The sequence below is a fragment of the Pleurodeles waltl genome, chromosome 4_1 (genome assembly GCF_031143425.1).
Source record: "Pleurodeles waltl isolate 20211129_DDA chromosome 4_1, aPleWal1.hap1.20221129, whole genome shotgun sequence".
NCBI lineage: Eukaryota > Metazoa > Chordata > Amphibia > Caudata > Salamandridae > Pleurodeles > Pleurodeles waltl.
Window position 1 is genome coordinate 193521837 of NC_090442.1, and position 23480 is coordinate 193545316.

Here is a 23480-nt window from a genome sequence, read left to right on the forward strand (position 1 = left end):
CTCCTGATGCATAATTTGGTCTTTAAGTGCTGCAAAAGTTCAGAGTCTTTGTACAAAGTTAGCTCACTTTTCAGACGTATTCCCATTTACCTTAACACATATGGAAAGTAAACTTTTTCCAGTGGCTTATGCAGCCCTATTGGTCACCTACTTTGCCGCTCACGTGGTCACGTTTGGGGCAAGAAGTCCATTAAACAACAAAGAAAATGAGCTCAAGAATATTCAAGAATTCATAGCTACTAAATAACCCAAATATCCATTGCTAAACCTTCATTTAGTCCTGTTTTTCTGGCCAGCTGTATTTTTCACCCTGGGTCTTGTACTTTGTGTTTTTTTGGTATTATAACTGTCAGCCTCAAGTCCAATTGTGCAAGGTGCTGGTGATCACTAAATCACCAGAACAAACAACACAATTGCGAATTGTTTGCTTACTTTTTGTGAGCCAACAGCCCTCCTCAAAGACAAAAGCTAGGATCATTTGAAGGTGTTGTACTTAACCTGTAGTCATGGACACGCACGCATGATAAGTAATGATTCACAAGTTGCAAAAAAATCTAATATCTCTCATCACCTTTCACATAATGTAAAATTACATTTCAGTCAACAGACTCCTCGTGCGTTATGTCTCGTGTGTTATGTTTACAATCAAAACATTAATTGGGCGAATCCAGATCAATATACCTTGTAACATATGGTCTATTTTGATGCAGCCAAATGCCAATAAAGATAAATATATTTGAAAAGGGCTATATTGAAAGAGCCAGGGTAAGATTAGAGAGAAGGAGGCGGAACCGGGAAGTAGTTGTTCTGAACTTTGTCTGACTTGGCATTTTACCTACTTCCTCTCTACAATTTATCAGTATTAGTCTCTTTCAAAATGTAAAACCTTGTTTCGAGGTCACACCTAAATTACAATAAAGTGACAATGACTTGCTGGTTAATAGAAATCCTACAAATCAAAGAAACACCACAGAATGTGAAAATAATTGGAAAAAAAAAACATTATACACTCTGCCACTCAGTTGTCCTTAAAACACCAGAATAGATAAAGAGTGCATACGGACACCAGAACCACATTTTTGTTTTATTCTGGCAGGGGGTTGGCAGATTCAGAGAAAGACCTTCGAATCAGCCAAGCCCTTCCACCATACATGCTCTTCTCTTGGCTTGGAAAAAGGAAAATAAAAATTGAAAATTAAATGTGCCATAACCTAACCAGTCTATGAGGAATGTCTGGCACAGATAGCTATAACATTAGCAGAGCGAGGCCATAGTCTATAACGCTGGTTGTGCACAAAAAGTGTCAGCCTCATATATTTAGTTCACAGTTGCCCACCTGTTGGTTTGAACAAACTAGATAACACGCGAATGTCAATCAACTTGTTGGGAGTTGCAACTGACCGTCATGCACGGTTTTCACCTAATTGTGTTGGTGCAATATGGGCTTCTGGCTATCCAATGAATGTAAAGAGAGAAAATTCCAGTTGCCTTTAGGAATATGTTACTGGCATTTACTTATTTGTATTGCTCATGGTAGATTTTTTTATAAATTATCCCCCACCCCCTACATTTTTCTAGCTTTCTCCACTAGACACAAATAGACCAATGCGCCAAAACCCAAGTAACTCAACTGGATTCAGTACAATGCATTTACTGCTAGTTTGGAAGACTTTTCAGCACAGGACCCATACATGTAATAAACAGTAAAAAGGATCTTGATTTCCTTTTTTCATTCTTATCATATTACCTCCATGTGATTATATACAATGGTTGAACAGTTTGTTGAAAAACACTTGTATTTTTTGTATGCTCGTTATTCAAGCAGTCTTGGGCAGAGGTGTGTTCAGTATATGACTTAAGATGTATGTTCTATACATTAAGCTACCTCTTTTGCTTAACATCTCAACATGCAATTAAAATAAAAGACATACTGGACTATCAGACTTTATAAATGAAGGACACTTGGATAGAGGAGATTAGAGATTACGTGTCGGCTCTCATTTTCATTTTACAATTGCTTCAGTAAAGGCAGACCTACTAAGCTCATCTGGAGCTTTCATCCAAACAGCTGTCTGCTAACTGTGTGCATCAGTCATCTATAATGGAACTCACGTGTTCTGGGCATGGACCGCGCTGTACTTACTCAGGCCAGCCCTCAAACGTAGAGACGGTGAAGAGCGCCATCATGGCCGTGAGAACGTTGTCAAAGTCAAACTTGCTGTTCTCCCAGCTGCGGGGTTGGATGATGGGGTGGGCGACGTCGCCATCTTTGTAGGTGATGAAATTCCCTCTGTGGTTGTGGAGATAGGAGGGATGATAGAAGAAGAAGAGAGGGACGACTGAATTTAGTGATAAATTGTACAGTGTGTCAATCAGTGTATGCTGACTTTTCTTACCCCTCCCCACCAGATATCACTCATCGAGTGAACCTAGACATTGCAGACACAGGCTTAGCATTCCAACCCAATTGCAGACATTCCAACATTTGAGGTCATCCAAGAGACAGATTTAACAGCAAAATAGGGGAAAAATGAATGTGCCTATTGACTTGCTTTGAAATAATGGCTATATTAGGAGCAATAGAGTGAAAAAAGTGGATGTTTTTCCTGGCAACATATAACGGAAAAACTGGATGTGAGGTATTTGTGCACAATTTGTACTCTCATTTTGAGATGCTGTGTGCTTCTTAATCGGGTGTTCCGGAACACTCGGATGAGGAACCTAATGTTTTAAAATGAGCGATCAATGTAAGAAAACATTGCAGAGTCTCTGCTGCCATAAAGTGAAAACATTACATTTCACAGACAGCATTCATACGTGAGCAAAATGTAGAGGCTCTGACTAAGAAATAAAGGAAGCAACAGAATAGCAATCTCCCAGAGAGCCTGACTTCAGCTGCACATAGGTTTTGATAACAATCTTGGAAACTCAGAATGAACACATCATTGGATTGAGATCTCTAGCAAGAAATTGATACATTTTCAGCGGGTCCTTTAAACTCCTACAATAAAAGATTATGTCCTGCAGGTACTACAGCGAAGATCTGCAGATCAGTTGTTGGTGTGGGTGAGGCAAAAGTGGGGCGAGCCACCAATGTTCACTGCGGGCCTTACATTGTTCAACCATCTGACTTCGACAATCCAATGCCTATGTGCCTTAGTGAGCTTCAGGAAAGCTATTACATTATTTTTATCTAACTAAAACCTAACAGAAGTTCAGTCTCTGTCCTGATTTCTCACAATTAGTTTCCATCAAATTTGTAGTATTGCACAATAATAACACCATACAAATTAGACAAGTCATCAGTGTTTAAATTACGATTGAATAGGGCAGTTGTGATTATCAAGTGGTGCTCAGATGGGAGAAAATTGTGACTATTCCTGTTTTAAGAATTAACACTTTTACCGATTAAATTTCCTCCTCCCAGGCCATTTAAAGAAGTAACTTTAGTATAGATTAAACCTTCCAATTCCTTGTGAAAATGACAAACCTGAGCAAATTATCAAACTGTCGCTTGAGTCAAACACACACAAATCTCAGGCACATTAAGCATTTGCTTGAGAGACCTGATATTGACTGTTGACAACATGGGTACCATATATAGGAGTTTCCTCTTTACCTTATTTCCTGTTATCTTCTACTTTTATTTATATGTGTGGCTACTGAAGTGCTCACGATCACAATCAAGTGGGGGAACTAGAACAGAATTCAAACTTTATAGGGCCACGTAAATTCTATAATATCCGACCTCCTCCCATGGAATGCTCCATTTTACCGTCTGGACCAGCCCGACAGGATCAGACCCCTTCCATGGTGTGCGGTAATTTTAAGATTGTGTAACAAGACTTACTTGCAGTCGGCTTCGGTAATCTTGGAACTGTCCGTGCAGCTGTATAGTTTACCCTAAAGAATGAGAGAAGGGAGAGATTAGACCTCCTGTCTCCTTTCCCTATAACTTTGATATCTGAATAACAAAGAGAAACAGCTTACTATTTTTCTTGCATTTTAATTTTCTCAAGGTCAGGTAGATGCACTCATAGTTATCGAAAATGAGCTTGGGTTTGCAAAATTGTGCATATTATTGACTGGAGGTTGAGCACTGGGATTGGTTGCATGCCAAGAGCATGCGCAGTAGCCAGTGGTTTTTGGGACATAGTTCTCGACCTGATGTGCAGCGGGTGTTGGAGGTTCAGAAGTCTCAAAATGAAAACAGTTGGAAACAACACCTAGGAAAATTCAAAAGGCTTGAGACTATCACTTTAAACAACAGAAATATAAGGTCTTACCGGGATAGTTATGTACCAAGAAGGTGACCTGGCGGATTCAATGGTCCCTAGAACCCTTATGCCATGTCACTCAGTATGTATACATGATGTTTGTCGATGGACACCAGAGGGTTTGACTATTAACATCGCAGCCTGGGTCGGATTCATTGGGATTTACCACAAACCTCAGTATCCAAAAAAGTTTGAATGTTCCTGATTTTGCAGACCAGACCACGTATGAAACTTTCCTGGAGCAATCTTTCTCCAACAAGATATCTTGCGGCTTCACAAACGTGGTGGGTGCCTAACATGGGTGCTACACTCTCTACAGCCTGGAGATGATTAACAATGGTTTGTATACTTAGAGAATGACTGTGATGTGATCAGTGTAGTGTCTACACATTTGAGTGCCAAACTGTGACCTATTTACATTACCATGCCACTACTTTCAAATCTCACATGGTATCAAACCACATTCATAGTCACATAAGGTAAAGATACATGGAAGGAATTAAGGCACTAACCCCAACCCAATCCCTTCCTGAGGCCATGTATTTCCATCGGAGATACCTGGTTGAGGACACACAGAGTACTTGTACTATTGGCTACTATCTTTATATTTCCTCAGCCCTAAGCCTCCTCAGGGGGTACGTGACTTCTTAGGAAATTAAATATTAACATATTCATAACATATATATAAATAAAGTGGCTAAATGTACTATTGAAAATTCTAAAAAAATACTGTAAATGTCAAGGAATTATAAATTTGGAAGCTAAAGTTAAATTAGTATCCTCAGATTGATTCATGGGAGCAGTGCAGGAGCATCAAACAAAATACAGTATGGATGATGTGTTGCTTCAAATGAATTTAGAAAAGCTCCAACCTTCCTCTTAAAATTATTTTTAAAATTGTTTTTAATCATATTTGTTTGCAAATTATATAAAATATATTATCATTTGGTTATGTGATTGGTGATTGCTTGTTTCTGTATTTTTTGCTTAATGTTTTCCGTTTCAAGTCAACAATGTTTAGGCCAGAGTCCCAGGCTTCCAGTAATGACTCAGTGGGGAGTCCCTGGATTCCAATAATGATTCAGTGGGGGTCCCTGGGTTCCAGTAACGACTCAGTAGGGGTCCCTAGATTCCAATAATGATTCAGTGGGGGTCCCCGGGTTCCAGTAATGATAAAGTGGGGGTCCACAGAAGTCAAAAGGTTGGGAACCACTGCTCCAAAGACATATTTCAGAGGCTCTTGGCTTTAAAGTCAACCATCTCGTAAGTTTCCAACGCCCACGGAAGCAGAGCTACCAGTATTTTTATGCTTCACCGCTCTGAATGGACATCACTTAGCAACAGCTTCCATTGGCTAGCCCTCTGTATCACCCTCGCTACCCCTGATATTAGGAGTAATTAATGGGAGTGAGATGTGCAGAAGGTAAACAGAGATGTCATGCCCGTCTGGCTTTTTGTTATGTCCATTCAGTTGCCTTTCTTTAACCACTCAAAAACAAACAGAAACCTTTCGAGGCACTAAGGTTGGGACAAGGGTCCGTACCTGAGATACCATCAGTAGTAAAAGGCAGTGTATTGTCATACCCTTACCCATTTGATGATTCGACATCATGACAGAAACCAATTGACGGGTAGTCATTTTTGTCAGTGATGCTGATCACTTTGTGAATTTATGTAATGGTACTAGTACGTGCAGTACTAATAGGCAGTGATAATGCAGGCAGCTGGAATATCAGGAGTCGCTCTCACAATATTTTGCAAGTAGCCCCATCACTTGGTTACGATGTAGCCCTGCAGTGACACACGAGTGCCACTAGGTGGCAAGAGAACGTCACGACAGACCTCTCCAGATGTTACAGGCAAATAACACGAAAAGTTAGTTAATTTTTGTATTTACACAAAAGCCTGTTGATTCGAAGAGGTAAACCAATGGAAACTCCTATGCTGGCGGAAGAGGACAAGAGACTGAGGAAAGATCTGCCTAGATGTCACTCTTTGTACCCTTCATGGGCTACAGTATTCCCCAGTTTTTGCAGCGATAAAGGAATGCTGCTTTAAATAAAGGAGGACTAAGGGCAGATCATACCAAAAGAGAAATAAAAAGTACCTTCTTAGCAAGGGGTGGGTATTGGACAATTCTCACATTAGGTGACTTCCTCCAGTGGCATAACATAAGCCCCTACGGCACCCGCGGTGCAGAGGGCCCAAAGCTTAGGGCCCAGTCAGCACAGTACCCTGCCCTGAGAGCTCCTGACTGAATGCAGATGGGGTCCCCTCTATGTTCTTTGCAGGGGGGCCCCCTCAGTTTCCATTACGCCACTGCCTTCCTCAGACAGGAAGCACTGCCTGGCTGCTTCTGGATTCAGCCTATAGGGTGTAGAACCAGCGGCATCTGCAACTAGGGTTGCCACCTTTCCCAGAGAAACAATACCGGCCATCTGTTCATGTTTTAACATTCCGCAAAGGCCCAGACATGGCACTTATATACAACTTTAAATACAATCGTCCGTACTCATTTTAATATGGCCTTTCTGTCTTTGTTTACTTTAACTATCAAGCTATGGATCATTAAGGCAGTTCTAGAATACAATTTAAAGTGATTTCTTCTCATACTTGCCCTTGTGAGCATGAACAAATATTGGCCTTAGGTGATTTTCCTAATTTTTGTACTGTCATGCAAGTAAAGGTCAAGCAGGTAAAAAAAACAGCCAGGTGGCAAACCTAATTGCACATTTGTCACTACTAGATGTGGGTGAGTCACTGAAAGCTTGAGCCAGGCTCAAGCCAGATTCATGGTTCTGGCGCAGCTTAAAGTCATCCTGAAATCTTGAGCCCAAATCGAGCGGAGTTTTCACAGGAGGCAATGTGTCTTAGCGGCTACAGCTGCCGAGAGTGTAATGCAGGGAACTGGGTTTGTATTGCGGCCTTGGATTCGCATCCTGTGAATTCCGGCAAATCTCCCTGTATCTAAAAAAAATGTGCAATGTAGCCAGTGTGGGCTGTGAAGCACCCTTATGTCCTTTTACATTGTTCAAGGTATGTAAAACTACCAAAAATAATATGTAGATTCTGCCTGAAAACCAAGCTAATCTCAACCCTCACAAATTAAATTAAGGACAATGCATTAACATTTGATCTCAGAAAGAAATACGCATCTAATGGCTGAATTGTGCAGTGTGAAACTAGTAAATCCGTGATCATTCATGGCTTTCCTAAGACCAAACTGAGTGATCTTAGCCAAATACTTTATTTCACCGAGCCTTCTTTTTGTTCATTATCACATAAGACTGCGCTGTACAATAACCTCTTTTGTGTTTGATTCGTAGCATAGAATGGTGCTCCATCTAGAATAAAAATCTAGGCCACATATAGGGTACACAGGACCTCTAACTTGCATATTGGAGGCAGGAAAGTTTCTCAGTTCATGCTTTAACACTCTCACTCTTAATAAACACTTCTTGACTAATGTACTAAGTTGGAACTCTTCCTCGTGTTCAATAAACACACTGAAATTTGAAGACACCTTATCATAGTCTAACATGACCTTTGTTGCGTGACTGACACGTAAAACATTTTCAAAGATCGGATCGTGCGCAGGATCTTAGAGCCAGCCAACCCTTTGCTTGATCTTGGCTTAGCTTTATCTGTTAATTTGTGGGCTTGCCCACCTCTGGATTCTACTTCCGCTCCAGAGAAAGCACGCCTAGACTCGCAGCGCTAAGATTTGTGCGTGTAATGAGTGGATGTTGACAGTGACTCGGTTGCCTTCTCCCCCCTCAGGACTTTGCTCCATGTGGAGAAAGGCCACGGCCTCTGAGGCCTGACCGGAACCCTCGTTTACAACAGTTCAGTGTCCCGGGCCCCAAGGGAAGCGGCTGTCAGTGATCCGTCGGAGGAGAGTAATGAGCGCTGACAGTCGCACTGGTGCGCGCTTCCCAGAAGCCATGCCCTGTAGTGACTGACAAATGGGTTGTTTAGATATGGCAGCCGATCACTAGGGGGCTCCTACTGCGAGAAGCGTGCGCCATATTGTCGGCGGCGGGGCTGCTGGATAACAAATGGGAATGTGCAGGAAAGAATGACTGAAGAGAAAACTGTAACAAGCCTCGGCTGTCCTGGTGCCAGATCAAACAATGGCATGCAAAGAAACGTGCAGCACGTTATCAGTGCTTAATTTGTAAAAAAACAAAAAAAAACAAGAGAGAATACCAGGTACCAATTTTGTTCCCCAGCACCGCTGCAGAATGTTAGGGTTGGTGAATGCAAAGGCTGTTTAGTTTTGATTCCACCAGATGCCTCTTTATTCCACCAACATACCCTCCCTGCCCCTATGCCTCACATTTGCAGGTTCTTTTTTTTCCTTCAAGCTGTCTCAATTTGTCACTGTTTTTGCGTCTTTCTTTTCCACCTTTCATGCGCTTGTTGTGGGTCAGAGTCTGAAGGTCAAAAATTCGCTCCAGGCTCCAAAAAAGAGTGCTCGTTGGTCCCACCTGCAACCACCAGCTCAAATTAAGCACTGCATTGTTCATGTACCTGTGCTGCTCAGATATACCAAACACCATCAGCAACCTTCAGCTGTGGACAGAGGTGCAGAGCAATATACCTGATGCACAACTCGTAAACAAAAAAACAGTGCACAGTGTTAAGTGCATGACTGTACTGTGTGAACCTCTCAAACCCACCCTCAAACTTTGTTGTGTTATTTTGAAGGATATTTGTCATGGCAAGAAGAAGGGAGAGGATGTGGCATAACAGCCAAAGCTGCAGGCTTTGGAATTGAGGAATCAGATTGAAGTCTTGGCATCGGCTCAACATCCTGTGATTCTGGGCAAATCACTAAGGCCCTCATTATGAGCTTGGCGGACCCGGTAGTAAAGACCACCGCATTACGAGTTGTGGGGTCTGGCCAAAGCCAAACCGCCACAATACTGCCTGCCCCGCCGGTCCAGTCGGACCACGGCAGCCAGCGGTGAGCTCCTCCGGGCCGGCAGCAGCCCTAGGGCCTTATTAGGAGGCAGCGAACTGCCAGGCTTTTCACAGCAGTTGCCCTGCCACAAAAACCCTGGCGGTAACACACCTGGCGACAGGAATCTCCATTCCTGTTGCTGGCACAGGCACCCCCACATGTCCAAACACATGCAGACAACCAGCCCCAACCGACCCACAAACTTTAAAAAAAAAAAAACAACCACAGACTTCCATACAAACACCCCCACCTGACTGCACGCATCCACACAGACAATCACAGTCACTCGCAGACTTGCGCACATGCACCCCCACTCAAATGCATCCCAATACACACACCTTATCACTCGCACCTCGCCACACACCCCTCTCCTCCGCATACATGGAGACACACACACCCTCCAGGCACACACACACACACATACACACAAGCAATCACGCACACCCATTCCGCTACACATACATGCACACACTACACACATGCACCCAACACCCCCTCCCCCTTTCGCACGGTCCACTTACCTGTTTTGGCGGTGGTGGCTGCCACCGCCAGCACCGCACCGCCATACAGGACATCGCCGCGCAGTATTAATCATCGTAATACGACTGGCGGAGTCCTGTTGGAAAGGCGGTGCTGGCGGTGGTACCGCTTCTCTTCCTCCGTTGGCCAGGCCAACAGGGTCAGATTTTCACCTGTAAACGGGTGGTAGTCTGATGTAAGTCCAAATATGGTGGTCTTTGGACTGCCAACACTTGCGGTCTGTTGGCGGCAGCTGTTTCGGCGGTCTTGCAAAAGGCCGCCAAAGTCGTATTGAGGGCCTTGATCTCTCTGAGCCTTAAAAACAGAACAAAACAAATGAATGTGTCCACCCACTCCCCAAAACCAAAAATGCCCCACCCCCCAACCCCACCCCAAAACCTAAAACCCTCTGACCCCCCCACCCACTCCCCAAAACCAAAAACGCCCCACCCCCCCAACCCCACCTCAAAACCTAAAACCCCCTGACCCCCACCCACTCCCCAAAACCAAAAACGCCCCACCCCCCCCAACCCCACCCTAAAACCTAAAACCCCCTGACCCCCCCACCCACTCCCCAAAACCAAAAACGCCCCATCCCCCCAACTCCACCCCAAAACCTAAAACCCCCTGACCCCCCACCCCCACCCCCTCCCCAAATCCTAAACCCACCACTTAACTTCACCAACTCACTTCTTTGTACCTTAACCACGCATGTTCGTTGTTCAGAACATACGTAGTTAAGGTACAAAAAAACGTAGACGTGGTTAAAAAAAGCATTGTTGCGCTTTCGTTAACCATGACTTTCGGAAAAAAAAAGTCGTAAAAAAGGATGTTCCCCATACCAAACACTGCCCATGGATTTTGTCTCCAGATCGCGTTCAGTCCAGTTGTGTAACAGATACAGAGCATTGATCACTTGGTTACAGTCTGCTGAAGTCTGAGCCTGGTTCGAAGGTAGCAGTTAGAATGTTTTGTGAGTTTTCGTTTAATGCCCAGGGGTATTAGGTGCCATCTTGGTTCTCTTATTTTGTGTTTGTGGTACCATTGCACGCTCTTTTCGAGCCTGCTCTTCACCTAACTCTAGTGCAGCTTTCTGCATTTTCACCTGGTCTCAAAATGCCCATTATGGTGACATTCACATGCATGCAGACTTGGGATGACCACTCTAACAGAATACTCTTTACTTACATGTTGTTCTCATGCTGCTTTTCTGAGCCTTGTTCCTTCCAGCGGCAGAGAGAGCAGGTTCTCTGGAGCCTACCCTTGTGGTCCTGGTGAAACTGAGTGCGACTGCGGAAAGTGGTCTTTCTGTGAATATAGACTCCAGACACGGGGTGTAGCTGTTCTTCACCAAAGCATTTCCTAATGATAACATGACTACAGAAATAATCATAAAGGCTGCTAGGCAGGCTGGGCTTCTTAGAAGTGTATAGAACATCCGCCATTTATGGTTCATGAAATCACAAATCCTTCTAAATTTCCCCTAAGAGTCATCGCATACTCCAAGATCAGCCTTACATTTCAGCTTGTGTCTTTCAGTCCAAAGCTGCTGTTCCAGTTCAAGACATGGCAACCTCTGCATTACAATGTTCCCCTGGTCTTTCTACCTATTCTGTGCAATCTTGGAAACCAAGAATGTTTATTGGTCTATCAGTGGAGTTCGGATGAGTCTGATTATCGTGTTACAACTCTACTGCTTCAGACAAGAACCTACAATACTAAAGACATTTGATTTGAGTTAAAAGGCTTACACAAGTTTTTATGCCTCCAGCCTTTTTATGCATTAAATCTTTTGTATTATCATGCCTTTTGGTACCACTTTCTAATAGGCTTCCTTCTGTTTGTCTCTCCGGACTGACAGAGTTGCTTCTGGAAAGGGCCAACCATTACACCCGGTTTTGATGTGGCAATGTTGGCATTAGCTGCCAAACCAAAATACTTATTTTCCCCTTGGACTCCTTGGCCTTCTTCTGTCGCAGGTACCTAGGCCACCCACACAAGTGAGGTACCATTTTTATCAGGAGACCTGGGGGAACGCTGGGCAGAAGGAAGTTTGTGGCTCCCCTCAGATTCCAGAACTTTCATCACTGAAATATGAGGAAAAAGTGTTTTTTGTGCCAAATTTTGAGGCTTGCAAAGGATTCTGGGTAATAGAACCTGGTGAGGGTCCCACAAGTCACCCCGTTCTGACTTCCCCTAGATGCCTAGTTTTAAAAAATTTATAGGTTTGCTAGGTTTTCCCTGGGTGCCGGCTGAGCTAGAAGCCAAAATCCAGAGCTAGGCACTTGCAAAAAACAGGTCAGTTTTCCGTGGGACTATGTGATGTGTCCACGTTGTGTTTTGGGGCATTTCCTGTCGCAGGCAGTAGGCCTACCCACACAAGTAAGGTACCATTTTTATCAGGAGATTTTGGGGGATTGCTGGGTGGAAAGATATATTGGCTCCTCTTAGATTCCAGAACTTTCTATCACCGAAATGTAAGGAAAAATAGTTTTTTGGGCCAAATTTTGAGGTTTGCAAATGATTCTGGGTAACAGAACCTGGTGAGAGCCCCACAAGTAATCCCACCCTGGATTCCCCAGGTGTCTAGTGTTGAAAAATGCACAGGTTTGGTAGGTTTTCCTAGGTGCCGGCTGAGCTAGAGGCAAAATCCACAACTAGGCACTTTCCAAAAAACACGTCAGATTTCAATGTAAAAATGTAATATGTCCATGTTGCGTTTCCTGTCACGGGCATTAGGCCTACCCACACAAGTGAGGTACCATTTTTATCAGGAGACTTGGGGGAACACAGAATGGAAGAACAAGTCTTATTGCCCCTTGTCTTTCTCTACATTTTTTCCTTCCAAATGTAAGACAATGTGTAAAAAAGACGACTATTTGAGAAATGCCCTGTAATTCACATGCTAGTATGAGGACCCCGGAATTCAGAGATGTACAAATAACCACTGCTTCTCTACACCTTATCTTGTGCCCATTTTGGAAATATAAAGGTTTCCTTGATACCTATTTTTCACTCTTTATATTTCACCAAATGAATTGCTGTATACCCAGTATACAATGAAAACCCGTTGCAAGGTGCAACTCCTTTATTGGCTCTGCGTAGCTAGGGTTCTTGATGAACCTACAAGCCCTAAATATCCCTGCAACCAGAAGAGTCCAGGCCATGGCTGTTTTTTTCACCTCAACTTCAATATCTTTTTAATTTCAGCTGTTATTTTCTGTAGGAAAACCTTGTAGGATCTACACAAATGACCCCTTGCTGAATTCAGAATTTTGTCTACTTTTCAGAAATGTTTAGCTGTCCGGGATCCAGCATTGGTTTCACACCCATTTGTATCACTAACTGGAAGGCGGTTAAAAGCACAAAAAATAGTTAAAACGGGGTATTCCTAGTAAATTGCCAAAAGTGTATTGAAAAATGTGGCTTTCTGATTCAAGTCTGCCTGTGCCTGAAACTGGGAAGATGGTGATTGTAGCACAGCAAACCCTTTCTTGATGCCATTTTCGGGAGAGAAAAAAAAACACATGCTTTCTTCTGCAGCACTTTTTTCCAGTTTTTTGCAAAAAAATGTCATTTTAGCTGTATTTTGGCTAATTTCTGGGTCTCCAACAGGGGAACTAACAAACCCTGGGCACATCTAGAATCCCCAGGATGTTGGGAAAAAAGGACGTAAATTTGTCGTGGGTAGCTTATGTGGACAAAAGGTTATGAGGGACTAAGCGCAAAGTGCCCCAAATAGCCAGTAAAAGGCTTGGCACAGGAGGGGAAAAGGCCTGGCAGCGAAGGGGTTAAGAGTTTAATTGTGTGGCTACGGAAGGAAAATTTGACTCAAAACCTAATAATGTGAGGGTGTTTGTGTGTGTGTCTGTGTGTGTTTATTTGCTTGTTTCCGAAGGAGCCTGACACAGGAATAGGCGTGCTCCGGCTGCAGTGACCACTGTCAGTGACAATGGCTACTGTTGAGTCTGGGAAGAGATAAGCCACCATTTCAATGATGCTCCCATAATCAACAGATTTAATTGGATTAATCCATCAGTCATCGTGAATTTCGCTTTTATGTCTTGAGGATTGCTTGTCACCCTATGGTCATGGGTCACCTACTGAAATTGAGAGAACAATATTGCGGCAGGATCTGGCATTTGCTGTAGTCAAAAACAGTGATCACCCAGTTGTCTTCAATTCAGTTATTTTAAGAATAGGGTTCCCATGTACATTTTGTAGACAAACACTAAGGAAAAATAAATTAACACCTAGAGCATGTCGGCACAGGCTATCAGCAAGTCCCATGGACACAAGAAAGGGGCAGACCACAGTTTCTGAGTGTCCTGCGTCCAGTTCAGGGTGGATACAGCACTGTCATCTGGGCATTTAAAAGAAAGGCTTCTAGCAATTGACATATGCAATGACAACAAATAGGTCTGGACCTTGATGTGAATCATCTCCTTAATAACAGAAGCAAGAATAATATACGAGGCCTTTATTATAAGCATCCTTCATCCCATTCCATTGAATGTTTATCCAGTATCCAATCTGTTTCCTAACCACACACCCCAAGACCCTGAGGGCATCCTACTAAATAAATAAATGAATAAACATTTTCTAAAAGAATGCATGCTATTAGCATCGTGAAACGGCGGTGTGAGCGCAGATGTATGATTTACAAAGCATTAAGTAAGCAACTTTAATGTAAAAGGATAAATATTAATTTTACCAGGATGACTAACTGCAGGCAAGCATTCATCTTCACTGTAATTGAACACAGAATGTGGGGTCATGAGTGTCCTAGGTGTTCATTATACCTTGTAAAAAGTAGTCGTTGGTGGTGTCAGACATAGACCTGTCCTATCTTATTTGCCTCCTGGGTTAGGCGTCCCACAAGTATTGGTAAAACGTATTGTGGGCAGTTTATGGCACTAGAAGGACAGTGCAACAGTGGCACACTTGGAGAATTAATCCGGAATCCAGGCTCAGTCTTGGAATGCTGTCTCCTTCCCAGGCACTTTAAATAGTATGTGATGCCTCACAGCTGAAAGGTGCTTCAGTAGATATGCATCTCCAAAACACTTTAGGCTGCTGTACTCCAGGATATGCCTTCCTGCACTGTAAATGGTCGGGAATGAGGTGATAGTTGAGAAAGGGTGAATCATTGTACCACAGCTGAAACAGAACTAAGCCACATCTTGTTTTAAATTATAATTGTCATTGACTGCTATAATCAAACTAAGGAGTGGATATGCTGAACAGCAAGAAACACTTGCAAGGACAACTGTGCCACTGTAGTGCTGAGCATGCGGTGTGAACACACGCCACAGTGTTTAGCTCCTTTGCTTGTGTTTGTAGTTGTAAGACTGCATTGAGTATACCATTTTAGCACAAAACTTCAACCCGGAGGCAACTTGAATATACTTAGGACTCTTGACTCATCACAAACATTTGAAGGTTTGTACCACTGCCAGGTCCAGCTGATCCAACTATTGACCCATTGAATGGGTCCAACCTGCGCGGCTTACCTTGAAGAGCTGGACCCCAATGCAGGCGAACATGAACTGCAACAAGGTAGTGACGATCACAATGTTCCCGATGGTGCGGATGGCGACAAAGACGCACTGCACCACGTGCTGTAAGATGGAAGAAAGTAGATCAAGTCAATGTGGTAAAGACCCACAGGTGGGAGGAGAATCTGGATTTTGGATGGCTTACGGGACACGGATAGAATTAGGGCATATCCGCATGAAACACACTTTTTTAATCCAAGCAAGTCTGACAAAAAATAATTTGGCTAGAGAGATAGGGCCAAGCCATGCAAGATGTTTAGTATAATGCTGGGTTCATAAGAAATAAGTGTTGCATCTTATGACAAGCGGAACACCACCTGCCTTGAGTGTATAGAGCTGAAGCATCTCTCTCAGCTACGAGTTATTGCAGCTGCACATAGCAGATGCTATGTAAATACCAGCATATGGAGCTAGATTTATTAGTCGAAGAACACACACATATTTCCTCAGACACTCTTCATTTAAAGGAAACATTGGGTAAAGTTACACAGAGGTTAAATCACAGTTTGCAGTGTATATTAAACGCAGCAGTTGAGTAAGCCCAACAACTTCAGCCTCCCCTACTACAATGCATTGTTAATGAGTCCGCTGATGATAAAGTACATAAGGTAATTGCCAATATCGCGCATGCCATCAACAGTGTCATTATTGATGAAATTACTGATTTTATTACATCAGATATCACCAAGTATGTTAGTAACATCAGGGCAGACCCAGAACACAAAAAAGTCTGACAGATGAGCACTAGTAGACGGAAGAACAGTTCCTCAGCTGAAAGGACTTAGTGGAATATTAGTAGTAATAATGTTAATGAAAATAATAGCAATAATAATAACAATATTAATAGCAACAAAAACACTACAGTTATTATTAATGCTGCTAATTACAACAATAATAACTTAAGCTGCTTATTTAGCGGTTAATATTGAAGTTTTTGACATGTCTAATTCTCAAACAATTCCCAAAATGTTTTTATTTTACCTTCACATATAGAATAAGTCATTGTGATTCTAATTGGCTTGAAAAGAACCAGCCAATCAGTAGTTCATTAAACACGACAGCTCTGAGGAAACAAGTCCCAGTGATTTGCAGCGTAGCAGGTTGTTACTGGATTCACAAAACTTTGTGCACGGTTCCTCCTAACCTGTTGTTCTACAGAGAGGAAGGCTAGGGTGGGTGATCGCTGCAGGTCTGATCACTCCTCCCCACATCTTCATAAGCCGCTGCTTCCAGGCGGTATTTCCTGCCACTCCACTTAGAGGCGACTGTAGATCAGCCCTCTATATCTACATGTCCTAAGATGGAGAGGGAAGAAACATGCCACGTGCGCCAGTCAGCCCACCATCATCCTCCATCACCAATGAAGGTGGAAAAAAGGCCCTGTAAATACCGGGCCATGAGGATTTTCTTGTGGAAAGTACTCAGTTCTTTATGGTATTCCATTTTACAATGAGCAAACTTGAAACCGGAGATACATTTTGCACCCAGAAAATTCCAAACCATGGGGTATTGAATTTAACTGACTGCGACATTTATGGCATAACCCTCAGGTGCAGTCATACTTAGAGCCCCGGTGGTTGAAATTATTTGTCATGTGTTGTTTCTAACGATTCTCTCACTGGCTATCCTACATCTGGCACCAGATGGATGGCACCTCTGAAACAATTTATGTCTTCAGAAATGTGATGGTGAGTGAGATACCATTCTCACTTTAACACCGCTGGTAATTAAATTTAATGTCACTTCAACAAAAGACTGCAATAAATACGATTTGTTTTAATATGCAGGAGTGATATCAGTAGTTGTTTCGGCTTTAAGGTAACTTTCAATAACATTTTCCATTTAGTTCAGATGTCTCCCCTTTGATGTGTAGTGGAATAGATACGCTTGTTTGACCCTTGACATTTCTTTTTCTGAAGTGTTATTAATACTGTTCTTGTTGTTGCCTCAAAATGGAAACCAGTAAACATAAAAGTGGTGCAGTGCCCCTCGAGCCCTGGCAGTGTTGTCCCTGAAGATGTACCCTCCTTACTTCTTCCACAGCTCCGCTGCTCCACGGATCACAAGATATGCTACTTCTAAGCTTCTCATCTCTAGGCCACCACAGCCCCCCTCTATATCCACCTCCTACTCTCTCTCTTCCTCACGGGCGTAGCTCCAGGGATTGGGGGGTCTCTGGGTGTGACACCCCCATCCCTAATGGATTCCGGTGTGGGTAGCTGTGCCCAGGGGCATGCAGTACTGCCAACAGTGTCTGCAGTCGGGGTTCCACTAGGATTAGCATCCCTCCCAGCACGGACACACGCTTGATGCACTGACCTTCAGTCCTTTAGCTCTGTTGATAGCCCGGAGAGGTCTCAGGACACGCAGCACACGCAGAATCTTCACAACGTTGATAGCACTGGACCTGGAAAGACAAAGAGTGCTTTACTATCCGCCACGGGTTTTGAGGGCACACGTCTCATACGCCAGGACTCGCTGTGAGTCTGGTCCCTCTGTCAGAATTTTGTGCCACTAGGTTCACTCCCACAGATACGTCTTGTGGCAGAACAAGTATAGACTTGGTAGATAATGGTACTAGCACGCATCCATGGATGACATCTTACATTTGAAATACCCGGTGCACTAATTTTAGAGCGGTGCACAATGAGAAGGTATAGGGCCAGACGAACTATTCCAGTTTGTAAATCAGGGATGCCCAATTTGCATTCACACTGGTTTGAGAGTGGGAATGCATATTTGTGATGTGACCAATGTACTAACCGTTCACATTGCAAATTGTCCATTCTGAGGGGGCTGCAAAAAAGACCAAACTAATGAGTATTAAATAGGCAGATTGCAGTTTGTGACCCCCTGTGATTGGCTGTTAATGCAAGGATGGAGGCAAATCTATAAAGGGACACGTACAGTTTCCTGTTTGGGAATACATTGGGGGAGCAGCAGTGAATCTTGGGGCAGCTTTTACTTTGCAATTAGTTACCATCGGAACTCAGGGGTCAGTAACAAGCCAATGTCTTGTGACTGCAATTCTGTTCACAAACCATTGATACATAGCTTTCTAAATCACAAATAAGAAGGGAGCACGCCTTCCATAACCCATTCAAGTCACAGTTTTTATAAAAGTGTTGCAATTGCCATTTTATGAGTTGGAAGGACTTTTCCAAATCATACAACAACTTTTGTATGCTGCAATCGTCTCTTTGGCGGTTGCAAACCGTGCCATTTTGCTAATCTTAGGGGTTGTGACCGGAAATGGTCTTTCATCATCTGGCCCATGGTTCGTTATGCGTTGTACGAGCAATATAGATAAATATGTTAATTATAAAAGAAAGAAAGAAAATAAATCCTAGATCATGCATAGTCAACACACTCTTAAGGAACTCCAATGGTGCCTCCTCAAGCTCATCCAGAGTACGTTCGCCTCCCACAGATGTCTCCAGAGTAAGTCAGACAAGGTAAAGCAGACTGAAGGCTAAAGAGGACATAGGGCTTTGGGGTCCTATAATAATGACTTTACACTTCACTGCATATTTAACATGCCTTCCATTTTCAGGTGATGTTGACACCAAGTCTACCTGTTACCCAACTTGATGATGGGCTAATCTGTTTGTTCTATGTAGCTGTGTAGTGAGTCAGAAATCTGTACCTTTAAGGAAAATAGGCTGCACTTCAATGACAAAAAGATTGCTTTATTTAAAGGTAATCACAGACATGGTGTTCTGCTGAACCCAGCAGGACACCATCACAATGATGGTTAACATTGTTAATCGGTTGCAAACTGTGACCTACCTCATTAATATTCATGAAGTATGTTGATTTGTGATGCACTTGGTTTTGCTTTTTCACAAATAAAAGATTCACACCTTAGGAATAGCGATTTCCTAATTACGATTCACAGAAAATCGCAATTAGGAAATCAGTATTTTTAATGTTAGTGCATCTGGCTGGAGAAAAGCTCAGGAAAAATCTCCTCAAAAGCCTGAAACTAGATAATAACTTTGTAACTTTTAACCAAATATTAAGGCAACACTTTCTTAAACTGCAAAGAAGACCATAAACTACAACTGCTGTACTTTTAAAATTCTTCGTCAAGTTTTCTGTGTGGCTTTCCTTTTGGTTAATTTAACTTTTGCTGTCTTTTTTCTGTTTATTTTATATGTGCCCTCTATTTTAGCTATCCACTTTTTTATGACAATGCCATATTGTTTTATGTCTTTCTTGTTGTTTGCTGTGCCTTTAAGCTGGGATTGTCTGAAGTTTACAAATAATAATCATTCTGCTTTGGATACTTCCAAAGCAGCTTTCTTGAAAATGATCACATAGGACAAGTGTCTACCACCATCTTCTTGGAGAAATTTTCACTCGGCACAAAGAGCTTTGAGTTTCACTCTTAACATTGCCGGTTACTGGTGTACCTGTGAAAGCTTCCTGTTCCGAACAACATTCCTCAGCCTTGTTATCCTTGTGGCACAGCATTTAGGAAGGACTGTAGTCTTCTGCAGTCCCCTCTTTTGGGGATGACATGGGAATTCTTATTGCTACATATCTTCGGACGTGCCTCTGCTTTGCTGAGCCCAGTCCATATTTAATAGGAAACATGTTTAGCAAACTGTTGCTGCTTTAGAGTGGATTGAAAGCCTAGAGAAGGCCAACATGAGAAAGAGTTGACATAACCCTTGACACTGGCTGGAGATATATAGTTGGTATTTATATAAGCAGACACTCGAAAGTGACATGGGGCCTGGTTCACAAAGGTAAACTTACACTTCTGTGTGTGTTTACTGTTTATTAGTATTCACATACTGAGAGGTGAATCTTAATAATAGTAATTTTATGACTATGGAGCCTCAGAATATAAAAAGATAGGACCGCCCCTATCTTTTTATGTGGGGAATCTGCAGTCGTAAAATTACTATTAGTAAAATTAAACTCGAAGATTGTGAATAGCAAAAAATAGTACACTTGCACAAAACTATAAGTTTACCTTTGTGAATCAGGCACTTGAACTTCCAGAAGCTGGTCTATTGGTTCCCAACCTTACGCTGCTGAACCTGAGTTCACATACAAATGTAAGAGTCATTCTTTTGAGAGGCTAAATTGTTTTTGGTATGGATTGAGATCATCAGGGGCATATGACTCAGATCTCAGGCCCTTAACTTGCAGGTAGAGACAGAATTTAGGCGAAGTAGAAACCTAAAGAGCATTCAAGTAAGTGTTCTAATCAGCCTATGATTTAATGTTTATGGCAAATACTTCCAGTTATGATAAAGTAAGGTGTCTGACTCCTAAATGTAGCCCAGGGTGAATACAAGCTGCAGCAGACATACAGAGAGGAAAAGGATAACCAAGTCGTCCTTATCACTGTAGCCTAATTGTGCACTGTTCAAGTGGAGGCCTTTGCTTTCTAGTCGTGGTGACGTCAACCCACTGCACCTTATCAATTAAGGCTTTTCAGCGAAGAAGTTGTGCGTACTGAAAGCACTGCAGGGGGCCGCATCACACTCTGATAAGCTATCATGTATCCAGGGCTGGCTTTAGCGCTGGTGGTGCCCTGTGCGACAGTCTTTTTTGGGCACCCCACCCCATGACCACCTCCTCAGATTGTCTCACTACCACCAGGCAAATGTGCTCCTCATCTCTTCATAGCCCCCTGTAAAAGCTGGCTTTGCTAATCGACTCACCTATCCACAGAAAATATAGTTCTGTTCTTTGCAGCAGGCATATTAACCCTCTATGCTACTTTATGGCGAATCGAAGATGCCGCTAGATAAAAATCCCATCTCTCTCCCTAGCAGGAACATTAATCAGAAGAGGTATCTTGACATTTTAATTGCTTCCTGGAGGCTGAACGCACAAGGAACTTTTCAGCAGGTGCCTTTAAATCGCAAGTTTCATAAGTTATTGCTAAACACAGCCCCCCCTGAGGTAACCACCCGCTATCCAGGTCAACACCTGGTGCAGCTGCACCGCTCGCACCACCCTAAAGCTGGCCCTGCATGTAACCACAGGAAGTTTGTTAAGCTAGGGACAGGTCACTTCGTGTTAGGCTTGCAGGAATGTCACAGCTTACCTCAGATCTCTTGTAGCAGATATTGTTGCTTTTGCAGGATTTACCCATTTGTTCCCTATGGAGATTTGCTTTTTATATGACTCGCTGTTCGGCTATTTACTCGAGAGATGTGCATGCTGGTCATTGGTTAATGCATTCAAAATGAATAATAATTACTTATGCATACCCCGGCTCTGAGGTGAGTGCCACAGCTAACCTGCATCCCGCTTTACGTACTACTAGTCCACCAGCCTTAACCCTTCCCCAAGTGGGATAGACCTGCAAAAGTGGTCTCCTTTAATCCTGTAGTCACTCCTGAGGGATAGACCTCGTCTTAAATAACTTTTTTCGAAGCACTTGAACAGACCTTTTTGCTGTTGGGAGCAGGTACTCCCCCCGGCGTGTGCTATAAATACATGGCGACTTTTTGAAGTTGGTAAGTCAGAAAAATACATTTGTATTTTTCTCAACCATATGGTGTCCTGTTTAATAAACACACAAGATTTTCTTGCCCCTAAAAGGGATACAGGATGTTGATAGTGTAGTTATTGTAATAGGGTTGTCTGCAGTGCTTAATTTGAGCAGGTGGAGCACACCGGCACTCATTTTTGTGGACCAGGACTCATTTTTCCTCATCAAATATTGACTGAAAGCAAGAGAGGAAAAAACAAACACAGCAGAAAGAAAGAGGAAGAGAAAGATAGAAAAACTGACAGAAATGGACAAAGCAGTAGTGACAAAGTGGCAGGGAGCGTCTCATAGTTGATTAAAGAATCCTGAGGGTAGGCCAGGACTACGCAGCTTACCCATTCACGTGCCAATGTTTATTATGAGTGGCTGCGGGCTTCTGTCTGAGCAGAGTCTTGGGCACTGGCACTTATTATTTCTCCAATTAAGCACTGGTTGTCTGCAGTGCTTTAAGTGGGCAGGTACTCACAGGTTCTCAATACCTGCACTTCTTGAACTTGAAAGGGAGAGTACCTGCAGTTTTTGAGCAGGGGTGCAATATTTTCAATAGGAAAGTACCTGCACTTTTGAATAGCAGACATGTACTCTGGAATAGTGAGTGCCTACACTTTTATATTCCCATCTCCAGCACCGGTTGTCTAGAGCAGAAACTCATGCAAAGAACGCTATACAAGTTGCCAGTGAAAACATTGCATGAATAATTAGGTGGAAAAGATAAAAGAGAGTTAAGTTTGATGTTTCACAAATTTCTCATGAGTTAAATGGCAAGATGAAAGAAAAAATATGAATGACTGCGATTTAATTTGTGAATTAAAGGGATAAATGAATGTGAAGGTCTGAAAGGACTGGACAGTAGAGTTATAGTTGGAGTTTCCCCTGTCTCACAAATGTAAGCGTCCAGTTTCCATAGGTAAATCTCGGTTTCTCCTCGTGCCCTCCATTAGACAGCCCAAGATACAATTGTCGACTTACTGTATACCAAAGGAGATGAGGGAGACGCCGACCACCAGCAGGTCCAGGATGTTAAAGTAATTTCTGCAGAAGGAACCCTTGTGGAGAAAAGCCCCATAAGCCGTCATCTGTATCAGGTACACAGGAAAACAAATGAAAATGTTGGGTTATTGGTGGCCTGAAAGAAAACTAGCCCTGCAGGTTAACCTTTATAGACCTGTTCCAAGTACATACTGTCAGAAGCTACAGAACACCTATGAAATTACACAAAGTCATCCCTCTGTGCCAGTTTTGGCTAGTCTTCAAGGCGACATTCACTGTACCAGCTCTACTGGAGCTTTGAAATATCAGACTTGGACGTATAGTTTGATGGGATGTGGAGGTACATGGAGAAAGGGGGGAACATTAACTAAGGAACAATGGGCCAGATGCACTAAGCATTTTAATAGTTGCAGCCACTCTGATTCTGTGCTTGCAACCAGTAAAATGCTTTTTGGAATGTATTATTTCCATTTTAGGATTTGAAAACCTTTACTGTCTCCTAAAATGGGCTCTTCACCCCAAACTGAATTGGCATTTGGAAGGCGGCCCTTCCAAATACAGAATCGGTGTGATGTGTTTCAATGTTTTGTAACCTAAATCCGATTAGAAAACATTGAAAAAATACAGACTCTCAAGTTGGGGTGCTAACG

The 23480-nt window shown here is 42.8% G+C and overlaps 1 protein-coding gene across 1 annotated transcript in view; it reads right to left on the minus strand.

Moving 5' to 3' along the window:
- CACNA1C (calcium voltage-gated channel subunit alpha1 C) overlaps window positions 1-23480 on the minus strand; it is a 1395795-nt gene that overhangs the window by 269346 nt on the left and 1102969 nt on the right. The window contains exons 23-27 of the mRNA XM_069228081.1: window positions 22810-22916; window positions 17640-17727; window positions 15276-15383; window positions 3851-3903; window positions 2144-2290 (exon numbers count right to left, since the gene is read on the minus strand). Of these exons, the coding sequence (XP_069084182.1) occupies window positions 2144-2290; window positions 3851-3903; window positions 15276-15383; window positions 17640-17727; window positions 22810-22916 (503 nt within the window). The remainder of the gene's footprint in view (window positions 1-2143; window positions 2291-3850; window positions 3904-15275; window positions 15384-17639; window positions 17728-22809; window positions 22917-23480) is intronic.